General features: G+C 35.1%; 1 protein-coding gene across 2 annotated transcripts in view; it reads right to left on the bottom strand.

Moving 5' to 3' along the window:
* LOC123555998 (ATP-binding cassette sub-family C member 5-like) overlaps positions 1–24877 on the bottom strand; it is a 61754-nt gene extending 36877 nt beyond the window's left edge. The window contains exons 1-9 of one of the 2 annotated variants that reach the window (XM_053547794.1): positions 24843–24877; positions 10910–11298; positions 7939–8055; positions 6488–6646; positions 5582–5729; positions 3688–3835; positions 2579–2664; positions 1924–2097; positions 295–357 (exon numbers count right to left, since the gene is read on the bottom strand). In XM_053547794.1, the coding sequence (XP_053403769.1) occupies positions 295–357; positions 1924–2097; positions 2579–2664; positions 3688–3835; positions 5582–5729; positions 6488–6646; positions 7939–8055; positions 10910–11256 (1242 nt within the window). In that variant the 5' untranslated portion in view covers positions 11257–11298; positions 24843–24877. Of the gene's footprint in view, positions 1–294; positions 358–1923; positions 2098–2578; positions 2665–3687; positions 3836–5581; positions 5730–6487; positions 6647–7938; positions 8056–10909; positions 11299–18302; positions 18447–24842 lie in introns of those variants that run through there. The other variant, XM_053547793.1, reaches the window with a different exon arrangement.
* Between the last annotated feature and the right edge of the window lie 2329 nt (positions 24878–27206).

The raw sequence follows: 27206 nt of genomic DNA, 5'->3' as shown, positions 1-27206 counted from the left end.
TTTCATCTTTCGAAGATAAAATGAATGGAAGTTTTATTTGTTCGTTGGGACTTAATTTCGTGGATTAACGCTACCATGAATTCAACGAAAATTAGTCCCCCACGAAAATTAATGATTTCACAGTAAGTCAAAGAAACATAACTGTCTATTGGGGTGGCAGTTGAAAACAGTATAAAGCCATGGCTTCTGCACCCAAAACTGTTTATTCTGATGGATTGACAGACGGACAGAATGATTTCTACAGCAGTTTTCCAGCAGTTGGTCAGGTTCTGTAGAGACAGTAGTCATACTTACCCTTTTATCTGTGATGACTATACACCTCTGTCTGTAATAGGTGGTCAACTTTGATACCAAGTACTGGAAAGTAAGCAGAATGATGAAAACATTAAATTGGCAGACAAATGTGAAAATCTATCTTTGTCTACATGTAACACTTCGATGGTGAAGGAAGACCCCAGGTGCCTCTCCGTGCATTATTTCATCACGGGCCTGCACCTGGGTAGAACCACCGACCTTCCGTAAGCCAGCTGGATAGCTACCTCACATGAAGAATTCAACGCCCCAAGTCATCGATGAAGGGCAAGTGATTTGAAGTCAGAGACCTTAACAACTCGGCCACAGAGGCCCCTCTAGTTTATGCTAATGATCAATAATTACTAATTACATTTAAATCAAGTTCACAAAACTTAAGTGGTTTTAAAGTATGATCAAACTTGTATTAATAAATCATAGAGCATGTTACAAATCAATCATTTTCTTAATTAAAATGCAAACTTCCGCACTTCTAAGAAACAAGATCACCTGGCCTAGCTCTTTCTCCCAGATAACCTAGTATTTAATGTGGCCAAGATTTTATGTAAATCAGGTATAATTATCATTATCCAAATCTTTCAATGTTCTAACCTAGTGACATAGTTTCTGAACTTAGCTTCCTCACTTTTGACCTTTAACCTAGATTTCATTCAGACACTCTGACAATGATTTATGATGATCAAGTTGAAAAACTTGCTTCTAAAGTTTTAACAAAGATTTTTCTGTGATTTGACCTTATGACCTAGTTTCTTCCCCAAAGTGACCCAGTTACAAATTTATCCTACATTTAAAACAGACAAACATGATTTGACCTTGTGACCTAGTTTTGACCTCAGGTAAACCAATTTTGAACTTAATCTAGATTCAATAGAGACAAACATTCTGACAAAGTTTTATGAAGATCAAGTCAAAAATGTTTTCTCCAGAGTGTTAACAAGCTTTTCTATGATTTGACCTGGTGACCTAGTTTAAGATGTCAGGTAACCCAGACTTGAACTTGACCTGTATTTATGGAGACAAACATTCTGACATTTTTTAACAAAGATGAATGGAAAATGTGACCTCTACAGAGTTAACTAGGGTTTTCCTATGATCTGACCTAGTGACCTAGTTTTTGACCTCAGGTAAACCAGTTTTAAACTTTACCTAGAATTCATAGAGAATAATATTCTGAAAAAAAAGTTTTATGAAGATCAAGTCAAAATTGTTACCTTTCAAGTGTTAACAAGGTTTTTCTATTATTTGACCTAGTGACCTAGTTTTTAACTGCAGTTAAGCCAATTTCATATGTGTTCTGTATTTCATAAACACAAACATTCCTTTAAAGATGATAATTAAGTAGATAATGTGGCCTCTTAGAGTGTTAACAATTTTTTTCTATGATTTCACCTACTGACCAAGTTTAAGATCTCAGTTCACCCAGTTACAAACAATACCTAGATTTCAGACATTCTGATAAAAGTTTTATGAAATAAGGTAAAAACTGTGGCCTCTAGAGTGTTAACAAGATTTTCCTATTAACTGACCTAGTGACCTTGAGCACTTTGTACACAAGTAAGCTAAAAAGACCACTGGTATATCTGCAGGAAAATGCTAAGTCATATGACTTACCATAACTGGATACATTGCTCCAAATGTTCCTATGGCAACCAGAGACCATGGACCAATGAGAACCAACATGTAAATGAGACCCATCAACAGAATAACAGGACATGGCAACAGAAGAAGACCAATCACTACAGCATCAAAAATCCTTTGGCTGTCATTGGCCAACAGATTCACAATCTGAAAGGAAAACATACATCAGTTAAACATAATCATTGTTTATAAATACTGTGAAATTACTAATATTTGCTGGGGTCTACTTTTCATGAATGTCATGGTTGTGCCAATCCACTAAATTCAATCCAAATAAACAACAACAAAAATTCCCAGCTTATTTTGTCTTAATAAATAGAAATCCACAAATTCATATCCCCACAAGACAGCCATTCTGGACAAAACCATTATGTTGTCAACCAAGTCTTTATTGTTTCACTGTTTTGTTGGATTTCACAAGGGTATGTTACAGGCAGTAGTACAAATTGTTAATACTGTCAATACCCATGTGCAATGCGCACCCATGTATAACCAATTTTTAAGTTGCAAAGTTGACTAAACCGGAGTCTAATACACACAAACGAGTCTGAGGTGGCCCCGGGAGTAAAACAACTGTGCATTACACATGTAGAAATATACAGTAAAAGGACTGGACCGCTCAAATTACCTCTCCAACAGTTTTATCTTCGAGACTCCTCAACTTTAAAATCTTTCTGAATAACAGGCCTTGAGCACCAGCTTTCGCCCGTATACCTGAAATACAATTTGTTTAATAGCATCATATCTGAAGCATAAATGACTTCTCAAGTAAATAAATTTTTATTGTTGTTGTTTTTTCAAACTAAAAGGCCTGCTTTAAGATCATGAATATATGTGGGGGATTAATTCTGGTAGATTTGGTGACCACATCAATTCAAGAAATTAAACCCAAACAAACAAAACTTTAATTCATTCTTGTTTTTGTTACCATTTTTTTCACTAGTGAATGTTAGAATTACAAGTGATACATCACTTCCTTGGAATATACCATATAAAGTGCAAAAAAAATCAAAGCTTAGCATTTTGACTACATTTTCACATTGATCAGGTAGAAAATATGGCCCCAGGAGAATCGAAAGGCTTATCTTTGATCTGACATGGTAAACTTTGTTTCTACCCCATCTGAAAAATTTTCAAACTTGACCTAGTTTTTGAGGTTTTTATACTATTTTGAAGTTTTTATACTATTTTAATCTAGTAACCTTATTTTCTAACCAAGGTGATAAAGTTTTGTATTTGCCCTAAGGTTTATAAATACAACAAACCTTCTAACCAGGTGTCATGTCGATAAAGTAGAACATGCAGCCTCTCAAGTGTCAACAATATTATTCTATGGTTTGGCTGTGTGACCCAGTTTTGTACTCGTGTAAAAATCTATTGAGACATTCTTAACAAGTTTCATTACGATTAGGCTACAGCTGTTGCCTCAAGAGTGCTAAAAGTAAAATTGATGATGATGTATGACAACGAGGGTTGGTCACAGAAAAATAACTTTTAACTTTTCATCTCTGTGTAATCTTGATTTTTAGAATAGGGGTCAGTGTCTTGCTCACAACACATTAACTTACAAGGACTGTTTGTACCAAGTTGTTTGAGTTTAAATTTTATACACTTGAAAGGACTTTCCAAACTCACACAATTTCATCAAATACCTGAAATTTAAAAAGTCTTGTGATGAGTCTCTCAAATGGGCAACCAGTAGTGCCTATAAATAAACTTAAATATAAACCAACAAACCTGCTTTATAGTTTATCTGCCATGACAGGCCAAAGAAGAGTGATCTGCCTAACTCTGTACAACTGATAGCTACAACCAGTGCGATACCGACCCAGAGATCCACATCACCAGAATTTAGGTAGGACAACAACCGGTGGAGAACAAAGGCCTGGAATAATGCATAAGATTAACTGTATGAAATATAGATATATATGAAACAAAGTTCTTTATGGAACATAGTTCTGTATGATAAACAAGAGTGCCAAACTATCACAAAATATGCCAGTCATCGAACTTGGCCTAATTCAAGGGGCATAATCCAAGAATGCCTGGGGCGATTTGGGTCGTTATCATATTTGGCCGAGATATTATGCCCACAAACATTGTCAGCAAGTTTGGTGAAGATCAGATGAAAACTGTTCGACTAAGAGTGCAGACAAGGCTAAATTCACAGTTTTTTTTAGTAATTTAAGGGCCATAATCCAAGAGTGCCTGGGGCGATTTGGCTGGTTATCAAACTTGGCCGAGATATTATGCCCACAAACAATGTCAGCAAGTTTGGTGAAGATCGGATGAAAACTGTTCGACTTATGGAGCAGACAAGGCTAAATTCCAGTATTTTGAGTAATTCAAGGGCCATAATCCAAACATGCCTGGGGTGATTTGGCTGGTTATCAATGCTGGCTATTATGCCCACAAACATTGTCAGCAAGTTTGGTGAAGATCTGATGGAAACTGTTTGACTTAGAGAGCGGACAAAGAATGCCTGGGGCAATTTGGCTGGTTAACTTGGCTGAGATATTATGCCCACAAACATTGTCAGAAAATCTGGTGAAGATCGGATGAAAACTATTCAACTTAGAGTTCGGACAAGGCTAAATTCGAAGTTTTTTGAGTAATTCAAGGGCCATAATCCAGGAGTGCCCAAGACGATCTGGCTGGTTATCGAACTTGGCCGAGATATTATGCCCACAAATATTGTCAGCAAGTTTGGTGAAGAATGAATGAAAACTTTTCGACTTAGAAAGCAGACATGCTTTGGACGCCGCCCACCCGCCACCACAGGTGTTCACATAATACGCCCCGCTCTTTCAGAGATGGGCGTATAAAAATGATTTGTACATTTTAAAAAGTTATCAAACTTTATTTCACCTACATGTCTAAACAAAAGGGTCATGGCCTCTTAGTTGCTCATCTGACAGAAGTTGTATAAAGGTCACTCCACATACAGCATTTGCAACCCTTTAAAGAAGTTATTTAATGACTTTTCTATATTTAGCTCCTTTGGCCATTAAAAAGGGGACAAGTGGAACCACAGGAATAAATTTGAGAAAGACCAATCTAAGGATGCTACAGACCAAGTTTTGTGAATATCCATCAAGAGGTTCATGGGAAGAAGTCATTTTAAAAAAAAAATTCTATTTTCAACACTGGTGGCCATTAAAACGGAGGCAGGCGGAAGCATCTGAACAAACTTGGGAAAGATCAATCTAAGAACACTACACACTAAATTTGGTAAAGATTATCAAGTGTTTCCTGTGAAAAAGTCTGTCAACAGTTTCTACAGATATAGCTCTGGTGGCACCCAAAATGGGTTCAGTGAAACAAACTTGAGAGAGGTGCATGCCAGGAAGCCACAGACCAAGTTTGGTGAATTTCTGAGATAAAGATGTTAGCGATGGATGCCAGACCATCATCCAATACTGACTGCGCCTCATGACTCTTTGCTGCTTTGGCTTAACTGAGCAAAATGGCAGATTCCTGTTCAAACACAGAACTTCTTAAAATCGATCTAGTGTAACACCATAATATCAAGTATTCAAAAAAGAGTTAAACAAAGAAACAATGTTAAACAATAAGCAAATGTAATAGTACAATAAAGAAATGAAAGAAAATATAATTATGCACAACTTACGGGTGTTGAAAATGAGAACGCAAAAGATATAAGCAAGGATATGATTGTCAGTATTTCTCGGGTTGCTGCAAATCGGAACACAGCCCTGAAAAATGAGGCTTTCTTTGGACCTCTTTTGGCAACTTCCTCCTTCCACAGTCGTTCCAGCCTTAAACGAAGTCAGATGGTATAAAACATGCATTTCAGTACAACCTCTCCAGAGCAGCCCTCTCTTAAGCAAAAACCTCTCTATAACAACATCATCAAAATTTCCCTAAGCTGAAATACACTATCAAATTTACCTCTCCAGAACAACAACCTCTACATAACAGTCAATATTTGTATATCCCAAAGGGTGTTGCTCTACAGAGGTTGCACTGTACTCTTTTTCATCAGCTGTTATACTCAGGAATACAGTTCTAATACAAGGTATACATGTGTTCATAACAACAGTATAATTCAACATTTTAACATCATTCAGTAGGATACAGAGATATATACATGTACCCCCCACCCACCACCATTCATTACATTACCTGGCAGATGAAAAGGATTGTTTAAACTTGTGACTGCGAAAGCTAGACTAACATTTTTAACCAACTACATGTAAATGTCTGTCCATAGGTCACATGCGCCCCCACTATCTGAAACTGTAAGCATTTTTTTTACTAAGTCCATGGCCGTAACTCTGGTGCGGCTGTGTGAAATCCAAATTAAAACTTCAGATGAACAACTTCACATGACTTCACATGCTGAATAACAATCCTGTGAGGTTTTATGACTCTAGGTCAAATACTTCTAGAGATATGCAAAACACAAATTCGGATGAACAGAAGGACAAACAGACAGACAAAGGCAAATCTAAGTGCCCCCCCCCCACCCCCCCCCGAAAAAAATTTTGGGATCACAAAACTGAGATGCTCTCACCTTTCTGTATTAGGATTAGCTTTGTCATCATCTCCAATAACCATATCTTTAATTGTATCAACTCCTTTACGATAAATTTTCCACATCATAGACGTCTGCCAACTGAAGGTCATCAAAGATAAACATCCAGCTCTTTCCATCGGGAACTCATCTTTTGCACTAAAATAGTGAAATTTTCATTTTTATTAAACGAAATAAGTTGATTTGTTTGTTTGTTTTTGGGTGTAACATAAAGTAACGGCGAGCAGTTGACCTATCCGGTGTTCCTGGATTCTGTAATAGTACAAACCTGTTCTCTGCAAGTTAACTGCCAACTTCCCAACATGAAAAAGGGGTGGAGGATGAATGATTTAAGATATTATGTCTTTATCAAATCGTCACAAAGAACATACGTCCCGCCCAGGGATCAAACTCATAACCCCACAATCTGTTGATCTGCGCTCTCCTTAATGAGCTAAGCGGGTAGGCCTAAATAGGTATAATTCACAGAATACAGTAAAACCTCAAACTCTACTTTGGCAGACATTTCTGATTTATACCTGGAAATTCATTACTGTTCAGGCAATAATAAAATAATGAGCCGCGCCATGAGAAAACCAACATAGTGGGTTTGCGACCAGCATGGATCCAGACCAGCCTGCGCATCCGCAGATGCGCAGGCTGGTCTGGATCTATACTGGTCGCAAACCCACTATGTTGGTTTTCTCATGGCACAGCTCAATTTAATTTCACTAGTATCATCCCTGACTGCCCATGATTTTTTGTGCCACCCTGACCCTTTTCTTTTTCTTAAACAATTGGGAAAAATAGAACTAAATTTTTAAAGAAAATATTTGCAACAAAAGATGTATTTTAGATGTTATACTGTACTGTAAATGCAGAAATTTTCGTGAGGGTTTAATTTTTGCTATTTTCGTGAGGTCCTACATCTCACAAAAAAACAAATCCTCATGTAAAAATTCACCATTAGTATAATTCAAATTCAAGTAGGACCATTTTTACAATTTCGCGAATATAAAATCTCGCGCACATACTGCGAATTCCAAATTCGCGAAATTTTGACCAAGCGAAAATAGATGCTTTTACAGTATGTGTACTTAATTGTATCTACTGTATATTTTGTGTAGTAGCCATGTAGCATTCAGAATTAAATTTTATAAGTTGGGGAATGGATATGCAATATCTATCTATATCACAGAAACATGACCGTCTCCATATACTGACATACAGTCGAAATTCGTTAACTCTAACTCGACGGGACCAGCAAAATTTGTTCGAGTGATCGGTTGTTTGAGTTATCAACAAAATTCATTATACAGGGATTTTTCTGGGACATTACGACGAGCTCGAGAGGTCGGTGTACGAATTATCGGAGTTTGAGTTAACGAAGTTTGACTGTATCTGAAAATTGTGAATGGACGACTTATTTCTTGGAAGTTATAAACTCTTACGTTTTCTCAAATCTAACTGGTATTGCGCCTTTCATGGACTTTCTGTACCGTTTGAATTCCTTCCGGTGAACAGAACTGTCTGGTAATAAATCTCCACCTGCTTCAAGCCGCAACACACTGAAATAAATTATTAATTATATTGTATGTATGAGAAACTTGAAAAACACCCTGCAATGCTTTTCAAAATACATAAATCATACAATTATTTTGGACAAGAAGAGAAGAGAACCATTTTCATGTGATAAGAAATTAAAAAATATATTTACATGCGCGGATCTAGAGGTGGGGACCGGGGTTCCGGACCCCCTCTGGAAAATCCTTAAACAAGAGGACCATGATAGTTCTGAATCGCTCACCTATCCCCACATGACCCAGTGTTGAACTGAGTATGACGTCGTTATTTCTATTATTTGACATAGTGACCTAGTTTTTGAGCACATGTGACCTAGATATCATCAAGATAAAAAATTCTGACCAATTTCCATGAAGATCCATTGAAAAATATGACCTCTAGAGAGGTCACAAGGTTTTTCTATTATTTGACCTAATGACCTAGTTTTTGAAGACACGTGACCCACTTTAAAACTTAATCTAGATATCATCAAGGTGAACATTCTCACCAATTTTCATGAAGATATTGTGAAAAATATGGCCTCTAGAGAGGTCACAAGGTTTTTCTATTTTTCGACCTACTGACCTAGTTTTTGACCGCACATGACCCAGTTATGAACCTGACCTAGATATCATCAAGCTGAACATTCTCGCCAATTTTCATGAAGATCCATTGAGAAATATGGCCTCTAGAGACATTACAAGGTTTTTCTATTTTTAGACATACTGACCTAGTTTTTGACCGCATGTGACCCAGTTTCGAACTTGATCTAGATATCATCAAGGTGAACATTCTGACCAATTTTCATAAAGATCCCATGAAAAATATGGCCTGTAGAGAGGTCACAAAGTTTTTCTATTTTCAGACCTACTGACCTAGTTTTTGACCACACGTGACCCAGTTTCAAACTTGACCTAGAAAACATCAAGGTGAACATTCTGACCAATTTTCATAAAGATCCCGTGAAAAATATGGCCTCTAGAGAGGTCACAAAGTTTTTCTATTTTTCAGACCTACTGACCTAGTTTTTGACCCCACGTGACCCAGTTTCGAACTTGACCTAGATATCATCAAGATGAACATTCTGACCAATTTTCATGAAGATCCATTGAGAAATATGGCCTCTAGAGAGGTCACAAGGTTTTTCTATTTTTAGACCTACTGACCTAGTTTTTGACCCCACGTTACCCAGTTTCGAACTTGACCTAGATATCACCAAGGTGAACATTCTGACCAATATTCATGAAGATTTTTTTTTGTTTTGTTTTGTTTTGGGTTTAACGCCGTTTTTCAACAGTATTTCAGTCATGTAACGGCGGGCAGTTAACCTAACCAGTGTTCCTGGATTCTGTACCAGTACAAACCTGTTCTCCGCAAGTAACTACCAACTTCCCCACATGAATTATCAGAGGTGGAGGACGAATGATTTCAGACACAATGTCTTTTATCAAATCGTCACGGAGAACATACGCCCCGCCCGGGGTTCGAACTCGCGACCCCGCGATCCGTAGACCAACGCTCTCCCTAATGAGCTAAGCGGGCGGGCATATTCATGAAGATATCATGAAAAATATGGCCTCTAGAGAGGTCACAAGGTTTTTCTATTTTTAGATCTACTGACCTAGTTTTTGACCCCACGTGACCCAGTTTCGAACATGACCTAGATATCATCAAGGTGAACATTCTCACCAATTTTCATGAAGATCCATTGAGAAATATGGCCTCTGGAGAGGTCACAAGGTTTTTCTATTTTTAGACCTACTGACCTAGTTTTTGATCCCACGTGACCCAGTTTCAAACCTGACCTAGATATCATCAAGGTGAACATTCTGACCAATATTCATGAAGATCTCATGAAAAATATGGCCTCTAGAGAGGTCACAAGGTTTTCCTATTTTTAGACCTACTGACCTAGTTTTTGACGGCACGTGACCCAGTTTCGAACTTGACCTAGATATCATCAAGGTAAACATTCTGACCAATATTCATGAAGATCTCATGAAAAATATGGCCTCTGGAGAGGTCACAAGGTTTTCCTATTTTTAGACCTACTGACCTAGTTTTTGATCCCACGTGACCCAGTTTCGAACTTGACCTAGATATCATCAAGGTGAACATTCTGACCAATATTCATGAAGATCTCATGAAAAATATGGCCTCTAGAGAGGTCACAAGGTTTTTCTATTTTTAGACCTACTGACCTAGTTTTTGATCCCACGTGACCCAGTTTCGAACTTAACCTAGATATCATCAAGATGAACATTCTGACCAACTTTCATAAAGATTCCATGAAAAATGTGACCTCTAGAGTGGTCACGGACGACGGACGCCACGTGATCACAAAAGCTCACCTTGTCACTTTGTGACAGGTGAGCTAAAAAAGAAAGAAGACAAGAAGGAAAGAAAACGTTTTTCGAAAAAAGGCAACATTAGGACCGCATTCAAAGTATATGCGGCTGCTGCTACATATGACCCTGACATAATTCATATTTATTATATTAATTATCTAAAAGAAACTAAGAATTTTACCTTCAAGAAAACTTGATTTTATCATTTTCCCAAATTTGACAGGTTAGCCCATAAAACTGTCCCAAAATGCAAAAAATGAAGCGCTAAATTTTAAAATTTTCCAGGGGTGGGGGGTGGTGGGGGATCGGATCCCCTCTGAGAAAATTGGCTGCACATGAATTATATACCTAAAATGAAAAATTACAATGTCTGATACGTTTGGAAAAAAAAAAATTAAAAAAAGAAAACTAAATTCTTAAAACTGAATGACTAGGTATCAGTGTATGTTTTTTTTCTTTCATTTACAGTTACTATCCAAAAGTATAATCCATGTAAATATAATATCTTAACCTTTTTGTCAAATTGTCTATCCTGTAATCCAAATTGCTTTCTGTTGCCATGGCAACATCTCTCTTACTGCCTTCATCATCAGAATCACTACTACTGCTATCACTATCAATCAAACCTGTCTTCTCATCAGCTGATTCTTCCTTTGTTGCCATGGTAACAGCTTCAGTGTCATGGTCCTTCATTGTCAATTTTACATCTTTAATTTCTACATCATCATTGTCATTAGCCAAGTCTTTCTCATTTGAGTCATGGTTTGTGTCCTTGACCTTTTCTGTTGCCATGGAATCATCTGTGTCTTTTTCTGCTTTTTCAAGCAGGGTTTTTGTGTCAGTGTCTCGGGAAGCCATCTTTATTAGTTCACATCTTTAACAAGTTCAAGTCATCTTTAACTGTAACAGTTTAAAAGAAATTTTTATTAATAAAATTCTCTTTCAAATGCTGTCTTAAAATTCTTCTGATTTATAGTGTTATATATCATTATTATACACTTACTGAACAGCTTACCAGTCAATAGTAATTACTATTGCCTGCAGATCCAATAGTCTGTTCATTACTGAATGACAAACTTTTAAAAAAGCACTTTGTTACATGATTTCAATTAATTATTTTTTCAAGTTTTGACTTCTGCCCAACAAAATATGGTTTTGAACATAGAAAAAACTGGCAGGAAGCGTGCAATAATACAAATAATTACTCCTTCTTTAACATCATATATAATGCCAAATTAACATTTTTATTAACACCAATGTTTTCAATTTTACTGTGCAAGTAAAGAATGATTAAATTAGTACAATGATTGAGTACTTGTTTCTGTATTTAGGCATTATTATAATTAAGAAGCGAACAATGGAGGTTTTTTCTGTTTTTGTTTTTTTAGTTACGGGGAATTGCCTATAGTTAACCAAGTGGTAAAGCCTTTTAAAGTAATGTCCAAATAGGATGTAAAAGATTAACAATTATATATTCAATGTACATTGTAGTAAGAATAAAATAGTCACAAAGATCAACAGTCACAAGGTATCAATTTGTTCACAAAGTCCAAAGTTTCACAAGGAATTAAAATGTCTAGTTATCACTGAGAAACTTGTCACAAAGAATAATATCACAAAGTTAATTTTATACAAGTTGAAATGATTTTTTTGTCTTCCAGCTCCTTAAAATTTTGGGGTTTATATATCTTTACTTTAAAAAGAGAAAATCTGTTGCTTAAGGAAATTATTAAATTTACACCTTATTATATATTTAACAAAAAGTACCTATGAATAATTAACAAAGCAAAATTAAAGAGAGTGATAACTTGCCAACCTATGAAAGCCTGGAGCTAGAAGTCTGTTGTTTGAGAAAGAATGTCAAATCAAAGTGTAAATCAAGGGACTGGCTAAATAATAAACAAGAACAACTGAAGTGTTTCTTTAGGCAGATTGTCAAAAAAGGCCATATGGCTTAAATAAATTATGAGAATTATATGAGAATTATAATATAACATTTTGACATAATTATGATAAAATTTACAAGTTTAAATATATTATTTTTCTTAAATATAGAGTCAAATAACACGATTTGAATTTCTAATTATATTTGTCATTTTCTACTTAAAATAATGAACATTTTGGTATCAAATTTGTCATGAGTATAAGGATAATCAGCATTTTCACATTTTTAAAGAAAAGATAAAACTTTACTTCATAATACATACTTATTAGAATAAACAAGACCTGTCACAGGAGACAGACTGCTAGACTATTGATAATTCCGATGCTGGATAGTGAAATTAGGCACATCTGAGGAAGCTGGAGCTGTCACTGGAGCGTTTAATGTTTCAAATGCGGATGCAAATATTGGGCAATAGCTTAAGTCTGTGTCAAATGGATTTAGCAGTAACAGATATAAAGTGCATCAAAATAATAAATATGTATAAAAAGGAAATAATTCATAGAAAACTTCTGCAAAAGTATTACACCACATGCCATATCATGTAACTAATGCAAAATACCATTTTATAACCCTTCATCTACAGTTTTGCCAACTGTGCACGCAGACTCTTCTGGTCAATGTCACATAGACAAAAGTAATTTTCAATATTCTATAATTTATTTCTGCTAAAATTTGAAGAAAGACTCTACAATAAACAACAGATTTTCATATTATTTCATTTTAAATATCTCTCTCATAACTCAATGTTAAAGAAGAAAATTTAAAGAATTTTTTTTTCAAACTTACACATAGTAACTCTGTCGCGTATATCAAAAACCCTCACACACGAAATACAAATACTACAATGCTTACAAATACTACAATGCTAATAACTGGAACAACTATTTTCAGTTTGAATCAAATCTATTAAGTAATGCCCCCTTCTTCATGAAAAATTGAAGCCAGAGTTATGAACCTTGTGTCATGTGATGTGGGTGATGATGGCAAACAACTATTTTAAGTTTGAATCAAATCCATTTAGTAATAATTGAGACAGAGTGAAAGTGCTGCAAAATTCTAAGTAAAAAGGGGAGATAATTCATGTAATATTGCTGTGAGAGTTATGACCCTTGTGCTATATGATGTGGGTGATGATAAGGAATAACTATTTTAAGTTTGCAGCAAATCCATTAAGGCAAATCCATTATGTAATAACAAATATAAAGGGAAAGTGCATCAAAACTTTAACAAAGGTGCGGACATTGAACGACGCTGACGCCGGGTCGAGTAGGACAGCTCTCCATACTTCCTATAGACGAGCTAAAAAACTCATAAAATAACAATATGCAGGTTAACATAAAACTGTTATAACTTAAAGCCCAAATTAGATGTTGAATTTTACATTCCTATTATGTTTCATGACTATATGTCAATTACTTTTTATTAATTAAAGCGACACAAACTTTTCAACATATTTTGAGTGTCAAGGACAATAACTCTGGTCTTACTAAGTGAAATCCCAAACAAACCTAGAATGCACAACTTATGATGCTGAAAAATAATCCGATAATGTTTACTGATTGCAGGGCAAATTCTGGAGGACATAATGCATGAACAGACAGACGATTAGGCATACATGTATATACATGTATTACAGGCACGGGCAAATTTTTTTATACTTACTGTCATGTACAAGTAAATTTCACTTAATGCAAAATACCATTTTATAACCCTTCATCTACAGTTTTGCCAACTGTGCACGCAGACTCTTCTGGTCAATGTCACACAGACAAAAGTAATTTTCAATATATTCTATAATTTATTTCTGCTAAAATTTGAAGAAAGACTCTTCAATAAACAACAGATTTTCATATTATTTCATTTTAAATATCTCTCTCATAACTCTATGTTAAAGAAGAAAATTTAAAGATTTTTTTTTTCAAATAAACATAGTAACTCTGTCGCATATATCAAAAACCCTCACACACGAAATACAAATACTACAATGCTTATATTTACCTGTACTATAATGACCATTAAGGCCATACATTTCTGTTAAAATTTATCTTTATCCCATTTAGACTGTATTGAATAATACTGATTCGTTAACATTACCTGAAGAACAAACTGTTCCATTACTAAAAGTGCAATAACATCACTGACCTTAACCCTTAGCCTGCTAGCGGCAGATGATCCTGCCTTTGCGACCAGTGCAGACCAAGATCAGCCTGCACATCCGTGCAGTCTGATCATGGTCTGCACTGTTCGCTATTCAGTCAGTAAATTTTCAGTGCAAACCCCTTTGAATGATATGTGGTACTGTCCAAATTGAAAGATGGACCAGTCCATTTTAGAAATATAGCAGGGTAAGGGTTAAAAATGAACTCTTAAGTCATGTAAGTGGAGCTTTATTAAATTTATATAACATAACATGATCCTACTTTCTTTCATTGTGCACTGTATTACAAATGACCCCAAACATTGTAAGTGGGACTTCAATGGCATATTTTTTGCAACTTTAACACATTTTAATATCTCGAAAACACACTTTCAGTCACCTGGATGGTGGCATACATTTGAGACTGATACAAGCGGACCAGGATGGCTCACCTGAGTTACACAGCTTGCTTGAACAGTTTTGGAAGTCAGGAAGAGGGAGATATGAGCAGCAAGGTGAAGGAATGATGATAAAGGATACTGAATTTGGGTTTAAAGCTTCAGCTGAGGTTTTTTTTAAGTTTTCAATGTAGCCATATAGGGAAAACTAGCCTCACCCCTAGGCAGCCATGTTTTTGGACAAATCAACATGGCTTGAAGATGAGGTCACCCAAGGGATTTGGCTGTAAATGTTTCTCGTAATTGAACCAGCAGTTTGAAAGGAGTAGATTTTCAAAGTTTTCTATGTAGCCACATTGGGAAAACTAGCCCCGGCCCCTTGTGGCCATGTTTTTTGAGGAAACCGAATGACTTGAAGAAGTTTTGTACTATTTTCAAAACAAGCCAGCAGATGCAGAGAAGATTTTTGAAGTTTTCCCTATAAACGTACAGAGAAAACTAGTCCCGCCTACAGGCAGTCATGTTTGTAACAAATCAACATGGCCTGAAGAAATAAGGTATAAGGTCATCTGGGAAACATTGCTGTCAAATCATTTTGAAATCAAACCAGCTGTTCAGGAGAAGATTTCCAAACTTTTCAATATGTAGCCATGTAGGAAAACCTAGTCCCACCCACTTTTGGCTATGTTATTTTAACTAAACAGGATGATTTGAAGGTATTTTATAGAGAATCACCAAATGATCATTTAAAATCTGTAAAATTATTTTCAAACCAGGCATTGAAGCAGTTTCATAGATTTTCAAATTGGGAAAACTAGCCCTGCCCCCTGACAGCCATTTTTTTTTTACTTGAAGGAATTTGGTATATTTCCAACCAAGGAACATTGCTGAGAAATTATTTTTAAATGGTGCCAGCAGTTTCAGTTTTCCATATAGCCAAATGAGGAAAACTAGCCTCCCCCACCCCACTAGCAGCCATGTTTTTTAAAACAAAACAGAATGATTTGCATGACTTTGGTACAGGGTCACACAAGGAACATTTCAAGTGAATTATTTCAAAATTGAGCCAGCAGTTTCTGAGATGATTTTCTAAGTTTTTCCTTCAAGTTGCCATGGCAACCAGAATTTAATATGGATTTCCTAGATTTGAAGAAATTTGAAATAGGCAAACCTGAGGAACATTCCTGTAAAGTTTGGCTGAAACTGGCATAGTGGTTTAGGAGGAGATGTTCTTTAAAAAAAAAATTGTGGAAGACGGACAGATGAACGGACGAACATCCAACGATCCTAAAAGCCAACCATGAGCACTTTGTGCTCAGGTGAGCTAACAATATGAACTTTAAATGGCACGATTACACTAAAATTTTGTAGTACACTATCATATTACAGCATGAGGGCAATGACTTGTAACAAATATTTTGACTGTCCTACATTTTAACTGTAATATATATATCTTTTTTTGGCCAATTATTCTAGTATCAAGATAAAATCATTAAGGTTTATTGGTCAAAACAATTAAATCAACTCATTTCAAAAGATCCTACAGTTTAACTGATATATGCAAATATAAACAGTCTGTGATTGAGATAAAAACAAAATGGTACAAAGGGAAATAACCCCTACAACCCCATTCCCCATTCAGGAACCATTTTTAAAGGTCCAATACTAAGGAAAGTGAACATTTTAATTTCTTTTAAAAAGCACAGAAACTATTTCATTTTATTGGAAAATGAAAGTTGGTATGTAGAAATTCGAAATAAATCGCAGTATATGTACAATTATTTTTCTATGAAGTATGAAGAAAGTTAAAAAGACCTGGGGGGTCATTCTGTCGATTCATTGAAATTTCAACATAATACACATACATTTCTTTGAGTTCCAAAGACCTTCTGTAAATTTTGACCTGCCAATCTTCATTATTTAGTGTATTGCAGAAGTCTATGCACTGGCTATGAAAAAAATTGCCAACTCACTTTCTCTTAGTAATGGACCTTTAAGGAAATACCCAACCTCAATGGAAGTCTGCTCCACAAACATTTTTTTTTTTCTATTCTCTCAAACTGGTGATGGGATAAAGCAACGGTATGTTGTCATTTTGTTGCCCCTATCCTCCACCCCTATATGTCAAGAAGGGTGTACACCAGTTCAAACGACTCAACATCCAAAACTACTTCAACATTTCTCGATAAAAACAGGAAATAACTAACAAAAATAAATATAATATTTCAGCAAAAAAATGTTAAAGCTTGAAAGAGTGCCAAGCTCCATATTTGACCTTACAGAATTATCAATTCAGTTTCAGTTTCAATTATCAAAAATGTCCCTGTATTCAAGTTTCTGTGATAAGGGTTAGGCATTTTGGATATATGGGTATAAAGTATTCTTTTCTGTTAAAGATATAAACACTTATTTAAGGGTGGGCTGGTAGTAATTAAACACTTGTTTTAAATATGGGTAGAATGTATTATTCTGGATGTATGAAATAAACACCTATTCTGACACATCAGTCAAAACCAGTAGAGATTGAACTGAGAAATTTTCTATATTATTTAACCTTTAGCCTGCTGGCGGCAAGTGATTCAGCCTGCTGGCGGCAAGTGATTCAGCCTTTGCGACCAGTGCGGACCAAGATCAGCCTGAAAGTCCATTTATAAATACCCCTTTGAAAAATAAGTGGTACTGCCAAAACTGAATGATGGACCAGACCATTTTAGAAATTTAGCAGGGTAAAGATTAACTAAATCTAAAGACATCTGATGCACATCTTTCACTAAAATACAATACTCACTTAAAATGCTGAAAATCCTCAACAAATGAATTTAACATTTACAAAATATATAAACTATCTGTGTTTTTAAAGCTATATTCAAAATACAACACTCTTTTCTTAAAAAAAAAACTTCCATTCTTTTTGTGATAGAACACATCTATATACAAATGTAGAGATACTGTGATTAAACTACATGTGTACGACTGAAACACAATAATTTGAATTTAACCCACTATGTTATATTCAAATAACAGAGGCTGCACTCTAATCATTAACAAGCATTATTTATAAGTATTGTATAAACACAAAGGGAAATTCACTTTCATTTGTTTCAACTTTTTCATTATTTTGATTTCTATTGTATTGGCAGTTATTGTTTGCCAACAAACTAAAATTATTGAGATTTTACTATATCTGGTGTTTAAAATTTTAAACCTAATTCACAGTACTATTTATATACACAAACTTATTAATTTTTATGTTTACATACGGTAGATACTATATGAACTTAGAATGTAAATATTTTCAAATATGAGTATGTATATTGGGTGTAATATATTTTTTTATGTTTTTTTTAATATTTTTCTTATTTTTCATATCAACTATTATTAAAAAATTCAACCTACTAACCTTAAAAACTTTATTCATACTAACCTGATATGCCTAAAGTTAACAACCGTAACTCCTTTTCCATACAGGATCTAATTTTACAATGTGACGATGTTAACAAAGTAATTTAAAATGAAATGTTATCCCAGTAAAATAATGCAAATATCCCCACTTGAGGTCCATCCCAAAGTCAATATGCAAACAAGAGGGCCAAGATGGCCCTAGGTCGCTCACCTAAGAAACACTCCATAACAGTGTAAAACATGTTTGACCTAGTGATTTCATGGAAACAAATATTCTGACCAATATTCATTAAGATTGGACCAAAAAATTGGTCTCTTGCAATAAAACAAGCATTTTCTTAGATATGACCTAGTTTTTGACCCTAGATGACCCCTGTTCAAACTCGACCTAGATTTTATCAAGGCAATCATTCTGACCAAAATTCATGAAGATCAACTGAAAAATACAGCCTCTATCACATACAGAAGTTTTTTCTTTGATTTGACCAAGTGACCTAGTTTTTGACCTCAGATGACCCATATTCAAATTCGACCTAGATTTCATTAAGGCAATCAACCTGACCAAATTTCATAAATATCAACTGAAAAAAAACTGTCTCTATCGCATACACAAGCTTTTTCTTTAATTTGACCTAGTGACCTAGTTTTTGACCTCAGATAACCCATATTCAAAACCGACCTAGTTTTCATCAAGGCAATCACTCTGACCAAATTTCATGAAGATCAATTGAAAAATACATCCTCTAATGCATACACAGTGTTTTTCTTCGATTTGACCTAGTGACCTAGTTTTTGACCCCAGATGACCCATTTTCGAAATCAGCCTAGATTTTATCAAGGTAATCATTCTGGCTAAATTTCATGAAGATCAGTTGAAAAATACAGCCTCTACTGCATACACAAGGTTTTTCTTTGATTTGACCTAGTGACCTAGTTTTTGACCCCAGATGACCCATTTTCGAACTTGGTCTAAATTTCATCAAGGCAATCATTCTGACCAAAATTCATGAAGATCAATTGAAAAATACAGCCTCTATCGCATACACAAGGTTTTTACGTGATATGACCTAGTGACCTATTTTTTGACCCCAGATGACCCATTTTCAAACTCGGCCTAGATTTTATCAAGGTAATCATTCTGACCAAAATTCATGAAGATCAATTGAAAAATACCGCCTCTATCGCATACACAAGGTTTCTCTTTGATTTGACCTAGTGACCTAGTTTTTGATCCGAGATGACCCATTTTCGAACTCGGCCTAGATTTCATCAAGGCAATCATTCTGACTAAAATTCATGAAGATCAATTGAAAAATACAGCCTCTATCGCATACACAAGGTTTTTCTTTGATTTGACCTAGTGACCTAGTTTTTGACCCGAGATGACCCATTTTCGAACTCGGCCTAGATTTCATCAAGGTTATCATTCTGACCAAAATTCATGAAGATCAATTGAAAAATACAGCCTCTATCGCATACACAAGGTTTTTCTTTGATTTGACCTAGTGACCTAGTTTTTGACCCGAGATGACCCATTTTCGAACTCGGCTTAGATTTCATCAAGGTTATCATTCTGACCAATATTCATGAAGATCAATTGAAAAATACCACCTGTATCGCATACACAAGGTTTTTCTTTGATTTGACCTAGTGACCTAGTTTTTGACCCGAGATGACCCATTTTCGAACTTGGCCTAGATTTCATCAAGTTTATCATTCTGACCAATATTCATGAAGATTAAATAAAAAATACAGTCTCTATCACATACACAAGGTTTTTCTTTGATTTGACCTAGTGACCTAGTTTTTGACCCGAGATGACCCACTTTCGAACTCGGCCTAGATTTCATCAAGGTTATCATTCTAACCAATATTCATGAAGATTAATTGAAAAATACAGCCTCTATCGCATACACAAGCTAAATGTTGACAGACGACGGACGACAGACGACAGACGACAGACGACGGACGACGGACGCCGGACATCGAGCGATCAGAAAAACTCACCTGAGCATTGCTCAGGTGAGCTAACAACACTGTACAAAGTTCATTTTAACAGTAATATATTATACCCTTTTTTTGCTCCTTACCACAATTCGTCGCCTCAACGCGAAACTAGTCTATGTATATATAGAAATAGAAGCAGATAGACTAGTTTCGCGTTGAGGCCACGAATTGCTATTACCACAAGTATTATGGCTTATCTGTGATATTTAAATTCTTCACCTGGTATTTTGCAATTAATCAATACCGGTCACTGTCATTTTACATATGAATTTCTAATGGGGTAAACTACTGCATTTGGCACCTCTACAATCAGAAAGATCTAAAAGTAATAAAAAAAGGCTTAAATATTCATTCTATTATTTTTATATTAACCTTTTCCTCTTAAGGTCTCGATTAAAATTAGCCAGCACACTGAAAGAAATCAGTTTCAGAACTCAACTGGGCATTTTAATGTTCTTTCATTGCTTAATGTGTAAATTAGTTGTAGATGCATAAACACACAATGTAAACTATGTATATCTAATAGGCACATTTTATCTCTTTCGAAATTAAAGTATTTTCATTTGTTGGTAATTGTAAATTGATGCAGAAGTAAGAACAAACTGATTCACAATAAAATATTTAGACAGTTTACATGTAGTTATGCATTCAATAACTTTTTTTGTTGGTTTTAACATCGCACCGACACAATTATAGGTCATATGGTGACTTTTTAGATTTGAATGGTGGAGGAAGACCCCAGGTGCCCCTCTGTGCATTATTTCATCACGAGCGGGCAGCTGGGTAGAACCTCCAACCTTCCGTAAGCCAGCTGGATGGCTTCCTCACATGAAGAATTAAATGCCCCGAATGAGGCTCGAACCCACATCGATAAGGGGCAAGTGATTTGAAATCAACGACCTTAACCACTCGGCCGCAGAGGCCCCCGCATTCAATTTTATCTTCAATTCATACCACAAAATTTTATTTTAAAAAAAGCTTAAATCATACTTACGTAGTACTTTTATGCTTTACTGATGTTGCGGATTATAAACAATGATATATGAAGTGAAAATAAACTGCCTCTTTAAGGCTTAATGTGTTTTAGATGATTTTTTTACCAACAGATCCTTACGCATTATACTGATAAAACATTGATTCATAATACAATAATATTAATAGCACACTGTAACACAGACTTACGGCCAGAAGTCATCTTTATGAGCAGGTGTTTTTTATTTGCTGGGAAAAACACAAAATTATAAGTGTTAAAAAGGCTTTTTTCTATGATTTGACTTGCTGACCCAGCTTTTGACCTATTAAAAGGCTAAATTATGACCCAGCTTTTGACTTATTATGACCCAGTTTCAAACTTATTAGAGATTTTGTAAAGGAAAACATTCTGACAAGGTTTCATTAAGACTGGGCCAAAGAACATGATCTCTAGTGTGTTAACAGTGAAAACGTGGATGATGGACTCCAGACAATCCACCTATGCTAATAGCTCACCCAGAGCCCTTAGTTCAGGTGAGCTAAAGCACACATCATAGTATGAGATTTTTCCAAATAATCTTTTTAATCAATGTTATCAGTTTTTATCTGTCTTTTTAAAAGTGTTTGCGGATACATCACCACAGGAATAACTTCCGACCACAATCAATTCAGGACACATAATTATGACGTGAATTTTAGGGGGGAAAAATGCACATTGTGGTTTGTGTCAGATTATCCATTTAATCTTTTTAATCAGTTGTTATCAATTTCCCAATCGCTTACGGATGTACCACCACTGGCAAAACTTCCAAAGAGAAATGTTAACTACTAAAACTGACTAGACATAATTTATAATCTTGGTGTGACTAGTACTTTAAAACTTCAAATAAAAAAACCTATCCCTTCAAAACTTTTGTCATTTTTTTGTTGTTGACAAAACGGAATGATTTCTTGGAATATATTCATTAACATTCCACATTATTTGATAACTGGTACCGAAAAAAAAAGTTTCTGCAGGTTTAAGATTCACGTTTGTACATGATTTTTAACTTTTTACCTTTAGTATCTCAATTCCCTTTTCAGCATTGTTAAATTGAAAATAAACAATGTTGAAACTAAAAGTAAACAAAGGTGCCACAGCTATGATTAATCCCACAAATTAAAATCCTAGGTAGTATCATTTACATTTTTAGTGAATAAGACAACAAGAAAGGGTACATGTACTTGTAAATGTTCTATATTTTAAACCCAAATACCATATGCATTCCTGAATAAGAAAAATTTTCAGCACCTTTAGTCACAAGTTTTACAAAAGTGGGATTGTATCTTTTTCGCATTTATTTAAAAATAAACTGACAATGTGATTTGATATCTCATTTTAAGTGGGTAATAACTAAATAAGGTGCTGTTATCAGTACATGTGTTTTAGATATTTCGATATTGCACATGTAACAAGAGTGCCCTGAAGGGCCGAAAAGTGATATAGATATAAAGCCCGCATTTTAAAGAATTTGATTAGCTAATTAGACAGGGCAAAAAATGATATAGATTCGCAGCTTTGTTACAGCGTTCGACACTAGCTTTTTTGCCAGGTATCCCAAAGGAATACCTGCTGGGAAATTTAGGAATCCCTGCTGAAAATTAGGAGTCCCTGATAACAAAATGTGGTAAGAACATAAAAAAACTAAAATCTAACAAACACAACTGTTTACAGTACTACATGTATTTTATTTCCACTTTATTTCCATTTTACATCAATGACAACAATAGCTTGTATGACTTTTGCTGTAAAAGAATAATGTCATTTCTGTCCAAGTCCTCTTCCCCCTCATCTTCACTACCATCACACTCCTCTGTCATTTGTTGTAGTTCGTCTAAATGTATGCCGCCTAGTTCATTCCCCCTTATAACCCCCTTATTAGTAATCGCTTTTTTGACATAAAAAAAAAAATTCCGAAGTCTCCCTTAAATAAAAAAAAATTCAAAAAAAAAAAAATGTTCCGACCTACCTACCGTAATTTTTTGAGCATGTTACCAGATACAAAGATTTTTTAGCCTTATTAATGCAACTCCCAGACTTTATCTACAACTAATACATTGGTCATAACAGATTTTCTTAAACATTTCATTTTAGTTGTTTTATTTTGCACATTGCCTAAAAGTGGGTGGGGTTTAGTGTTTGCATGCTTTTATTATCAGCAAATTCTTCTAAATAAGAGCTGCTTTGGCATCAGTGATCATATTTTTCGTAAATGCAGACGTTTTATTGGCTTTTTATTTTAGTTTGTACTAGAAAAATCTTGTAAGAAATGATAAAAATGTTCGAAATTGTCGGTCTAGAAAACGAGAGACAAATACGAAAAACAAAAGTAACAGTTAAAGTTCTTGAAAAGATAACTGTTTTAACTTTATTTTCTCATCATACCAAATATAATTTCTGCTTATTTAATTTGTTTTGCCCAAACAAAGCCTCGGCAATGATAATAAATTTGTTATAGACCGTAACGGACGACCGGCTTATGTAATCGTATCGAGCACACAAAATAATGGTACAAACATGATAATCTAAGGCTGCATTGTTTATCAATTAACATGTAAACATTGATCAATAAACACTTTTGATAATGACAAGGCATATTGAACTAAATACAAACCGCGAGATAAGCATGTGTCATTTGGCGCGTGGCGTGACTGACATCTGTCGGTAGCTAATTAACATACTACGCTCCGCCTTCGCCATATATTTCCGCTTGTGCTGGCGAACAATATTGAAATTCACTGGGATTTTGATTGACAGGGGGCAGAACTATCGAACTTGGAACGCATCTAAGTAAATTTCCGCGAGTCAAGCTGACGCACGTGCCGTAATTTATGCGGGTAAAATACGAGTTTTTCTCGATTTTCGCGGGTCAAAACCCGGGACCTCGGGTCAACTGAACGCTTAGCTTAGCAAAAGAGCGATGTTTGAGCGAACAAGACTGGGGAATTTCATTTTTTTAGAATCATATTTTATCTGAAAATCAAGAGTCCCGACGGAACACCGAAATTGTGAACTTTAGGATCCCTTGCGGATTTTTGGTGTCCTCGGGATCCCGGGACACCGTTAGTGTCGAACGCTGTGTTATAATTAATAAACTGAATGTTTAAGTTCTGAATCCTTTAAGTACATGTAGTTATTTAATAAAATTGTCAATAAATAAATGATATATGTTTGACTTTTACATGGCTTTCTGGGATACTCCTGGTGCCGGCTTGGTACCGGTTTCTATTTTTAGCGATACTATGGTGCCGGTAGTGATCTATACTTAGTGGTGCCGTTATGGTGCCAGTTTTAATCTATTTTTAGATTGGTGCCGGTGGTGTCAGTGATGTATCAACGTAGAGTATTTTTACAGAGCACGATGAATGCATAGTTACTTACTGTCTCAGTGTCTGGCTGCACTGATCAGTGACTGTGCTATTAATAGCTTTGCAATCTATTCTGTAACTCTTGATATCACACTCAATACAAACATATTCCTTTGCAGGTGGAGAACTATAAGCATTAATCTAGCATAAACTACAGTTTAAATACAAAAAATACCTATTTCTGTGACAGGGTCGTCGTCTCTAGTACAGACGCTTTACATGTCAACAATGCTTTTGAAAGACCATGAATATTTCTTCCTCAGGGGTTTTCTCAAAAGGTTATTGCAGGCATAACACCACTATTTGCGACTGTGTCCAATCATCTCCGCTAACAGACGCGCAATCACTACAAAAGAGAGCTATTTCAAAAGTATTGACAGTGAGGTGACAAAGTGAGAATGTGTGACTGTTAAAAATCTACAGACAAGAGTCCCTAAAACCAAGTTTGAGACACATTTTTCATGCATGTGTCCGTGGTACCCAGAATTACATCTAGTCATCGACCAAATAAAACCAGATGTTATCTATCTTACTAAAACATGGTTTAAGGCAGACATCAGTTCCTCTGAGATATTCCCTGAAAATCTAAGTTATAAAGTATATAGGGATTACAGGGTTGAAGCTAGGTCAAGGCGGAGGAGTAATGATAGCAATATCTAATTCATTGATTCACCTCAGATCATGGTATAATATTCCATGAACTGAAACTTAATAGGGGCCGCCCAACCCAACCTAGACGCCCAAGTAATCTCTACAAGAAGACTAATTTGGGAAGGGCTAAAATCAGACATGAAGGCTTTTGGTGCTAGATTTCTCGACGAAAACCATTCAGACCCCGTAAAAGCGTGGAATTCATTCAAAGACTGCTTTAATGAGTCCCAGTCAAAACACATCCCACATCCGATTTTAACGATTTTATTAATGACATTTTCTATTTTATACAGAAAGGAACACTTTACAACTATGCAGATGATAATACATTATCTTTTAGTTCACCTGATTTTATTGAAGTTAAAAATGTATTAGAACAAGAAAGTCAAATTCTTATTGAATGGTTTAATTTTAATTGCATGCAAGCAAACCCGGATAAATTTCAGGCTATAGCCGTTGGAAAAAGAACTTTCGAAACAAATTTTTAACATAGGTCCAGCTGATATTACCTGTGAGGAGGTTGTTAGACTGCTTAGTGTAGATATAGACTACCAGTTAAATTTTGATTTTCATATAAGCAACATCTGTAAAAAGGCAGCAAGACAACTAAATGTTCTAAAAAGAATTGGCTGTAACTTAAGTAAATTAAATAAGCTTACTATCTTCCATACTTTTATACTTTCAAATTTTAACTTTTGTCCAATGTCCTGGCATTTTTGTTCAGAAAATAATACCAAAAAAATGGAAAAAATTCAAGAAAGAGCGCTAAGATTTGTCTATAACGACTACGCCTCCTCATATAATGACCTACTTGCTAAAGTTAATTTACCAAGCTTAAACATCAGAAGAATGAAAACTATGGCAATTGAAACTTTCAGAATATTAAATAACTTGGCACCTCCAGTTTTATCAGAATTAGTACAAAAAAGAAAATCCAAATATAATTTCAGATACACCAACATTTTAGAAATCCCTAGAGTGAAAACAACTAAATTTGGTAAGAATTCATTTAGGTATGCTGCCCCTGTGCTGTGGAACTCACTACCGGAAAGCTACAGAACTTGTTCAAACTTTAATCAATTTAAATCTCTTATGTCATGTTGGAATGGTCAAAACTGTAATTGTATTGCCTGTAACTCCTCATCAAACTAAATTATTTTTTTTCCTTTTCTAATTTAATCACAGCACAGGTGCGTATACCTAAATAATATTAAGTGTTGTCCTGTGCCTTAGTATGCTTTAGTTTTAGTTTGCTTCTCCTTTTGCTTGTTTCATTTGCATATGATTTGTGTTTATTACTCTGAGCTTAGTGTTTGCTTTTGTAATAGTTTTGCATATCATTTTGTGCTTATTATTTTTGTATTGTGCTTGCTTTTGTGATAGTTAGAGCAACTTTGCAGTCAGCAACTACATTTATTTTATGCATGGTAACTTATTGCATGTCCTCATAATATTCTTTCTGTTTTTATATGTGTCGCATTGTTTTATATGATTTCACTGATTGTTTAACCATGTTCCTTAATATTATATTCAATGTGTTTGCTCTCTGTGAGAAAGTTGCTGATCAGTTCCTTTCAAATCTGATTTGAGGGGATAATTGATTTTTTAAAACCATTTTTCTTTTCTGTCGCACTTTTGTGCTCGTTTTGCTAATTCAGTTTTTTATTTACATGAGGTTCTTATAGAAGTTTTTAGGCCTATGGTCAGGATCAGCAGCTTTTCCACAGCTTTAGATGTGCTTAATTTGTGTGCTTTTTAGATATATAACATTTTCCTTTACAGCTATTTATATTCTTGTTGACCTCATATATATTTGTTAATGGTCGGTTAAAAAGCTCATCAGAGCTTATGTTTCATATGTTTGTGTCTTGCCGACTTGAAATAAAAC

This window comes from Mercenaria mercenaria, chromosome 7, assembly GCF_021730395.1.
Source record: "Mercenaria mercenaria strain notata chromosome 7, MADL_Memer_1, whole genome shotgun sequence".
NCBI lineage: Eukaryota > Metazoa > Mollusca > Bivalvia > Venerida > Veneridae > Mercenaria > Mercenaria mercenaria.
The sequence above is the reverse complement of the archived record's forward strand: the minus strand, read 5'-3'. Positions and strand labels throughout refer to the sequence as shown.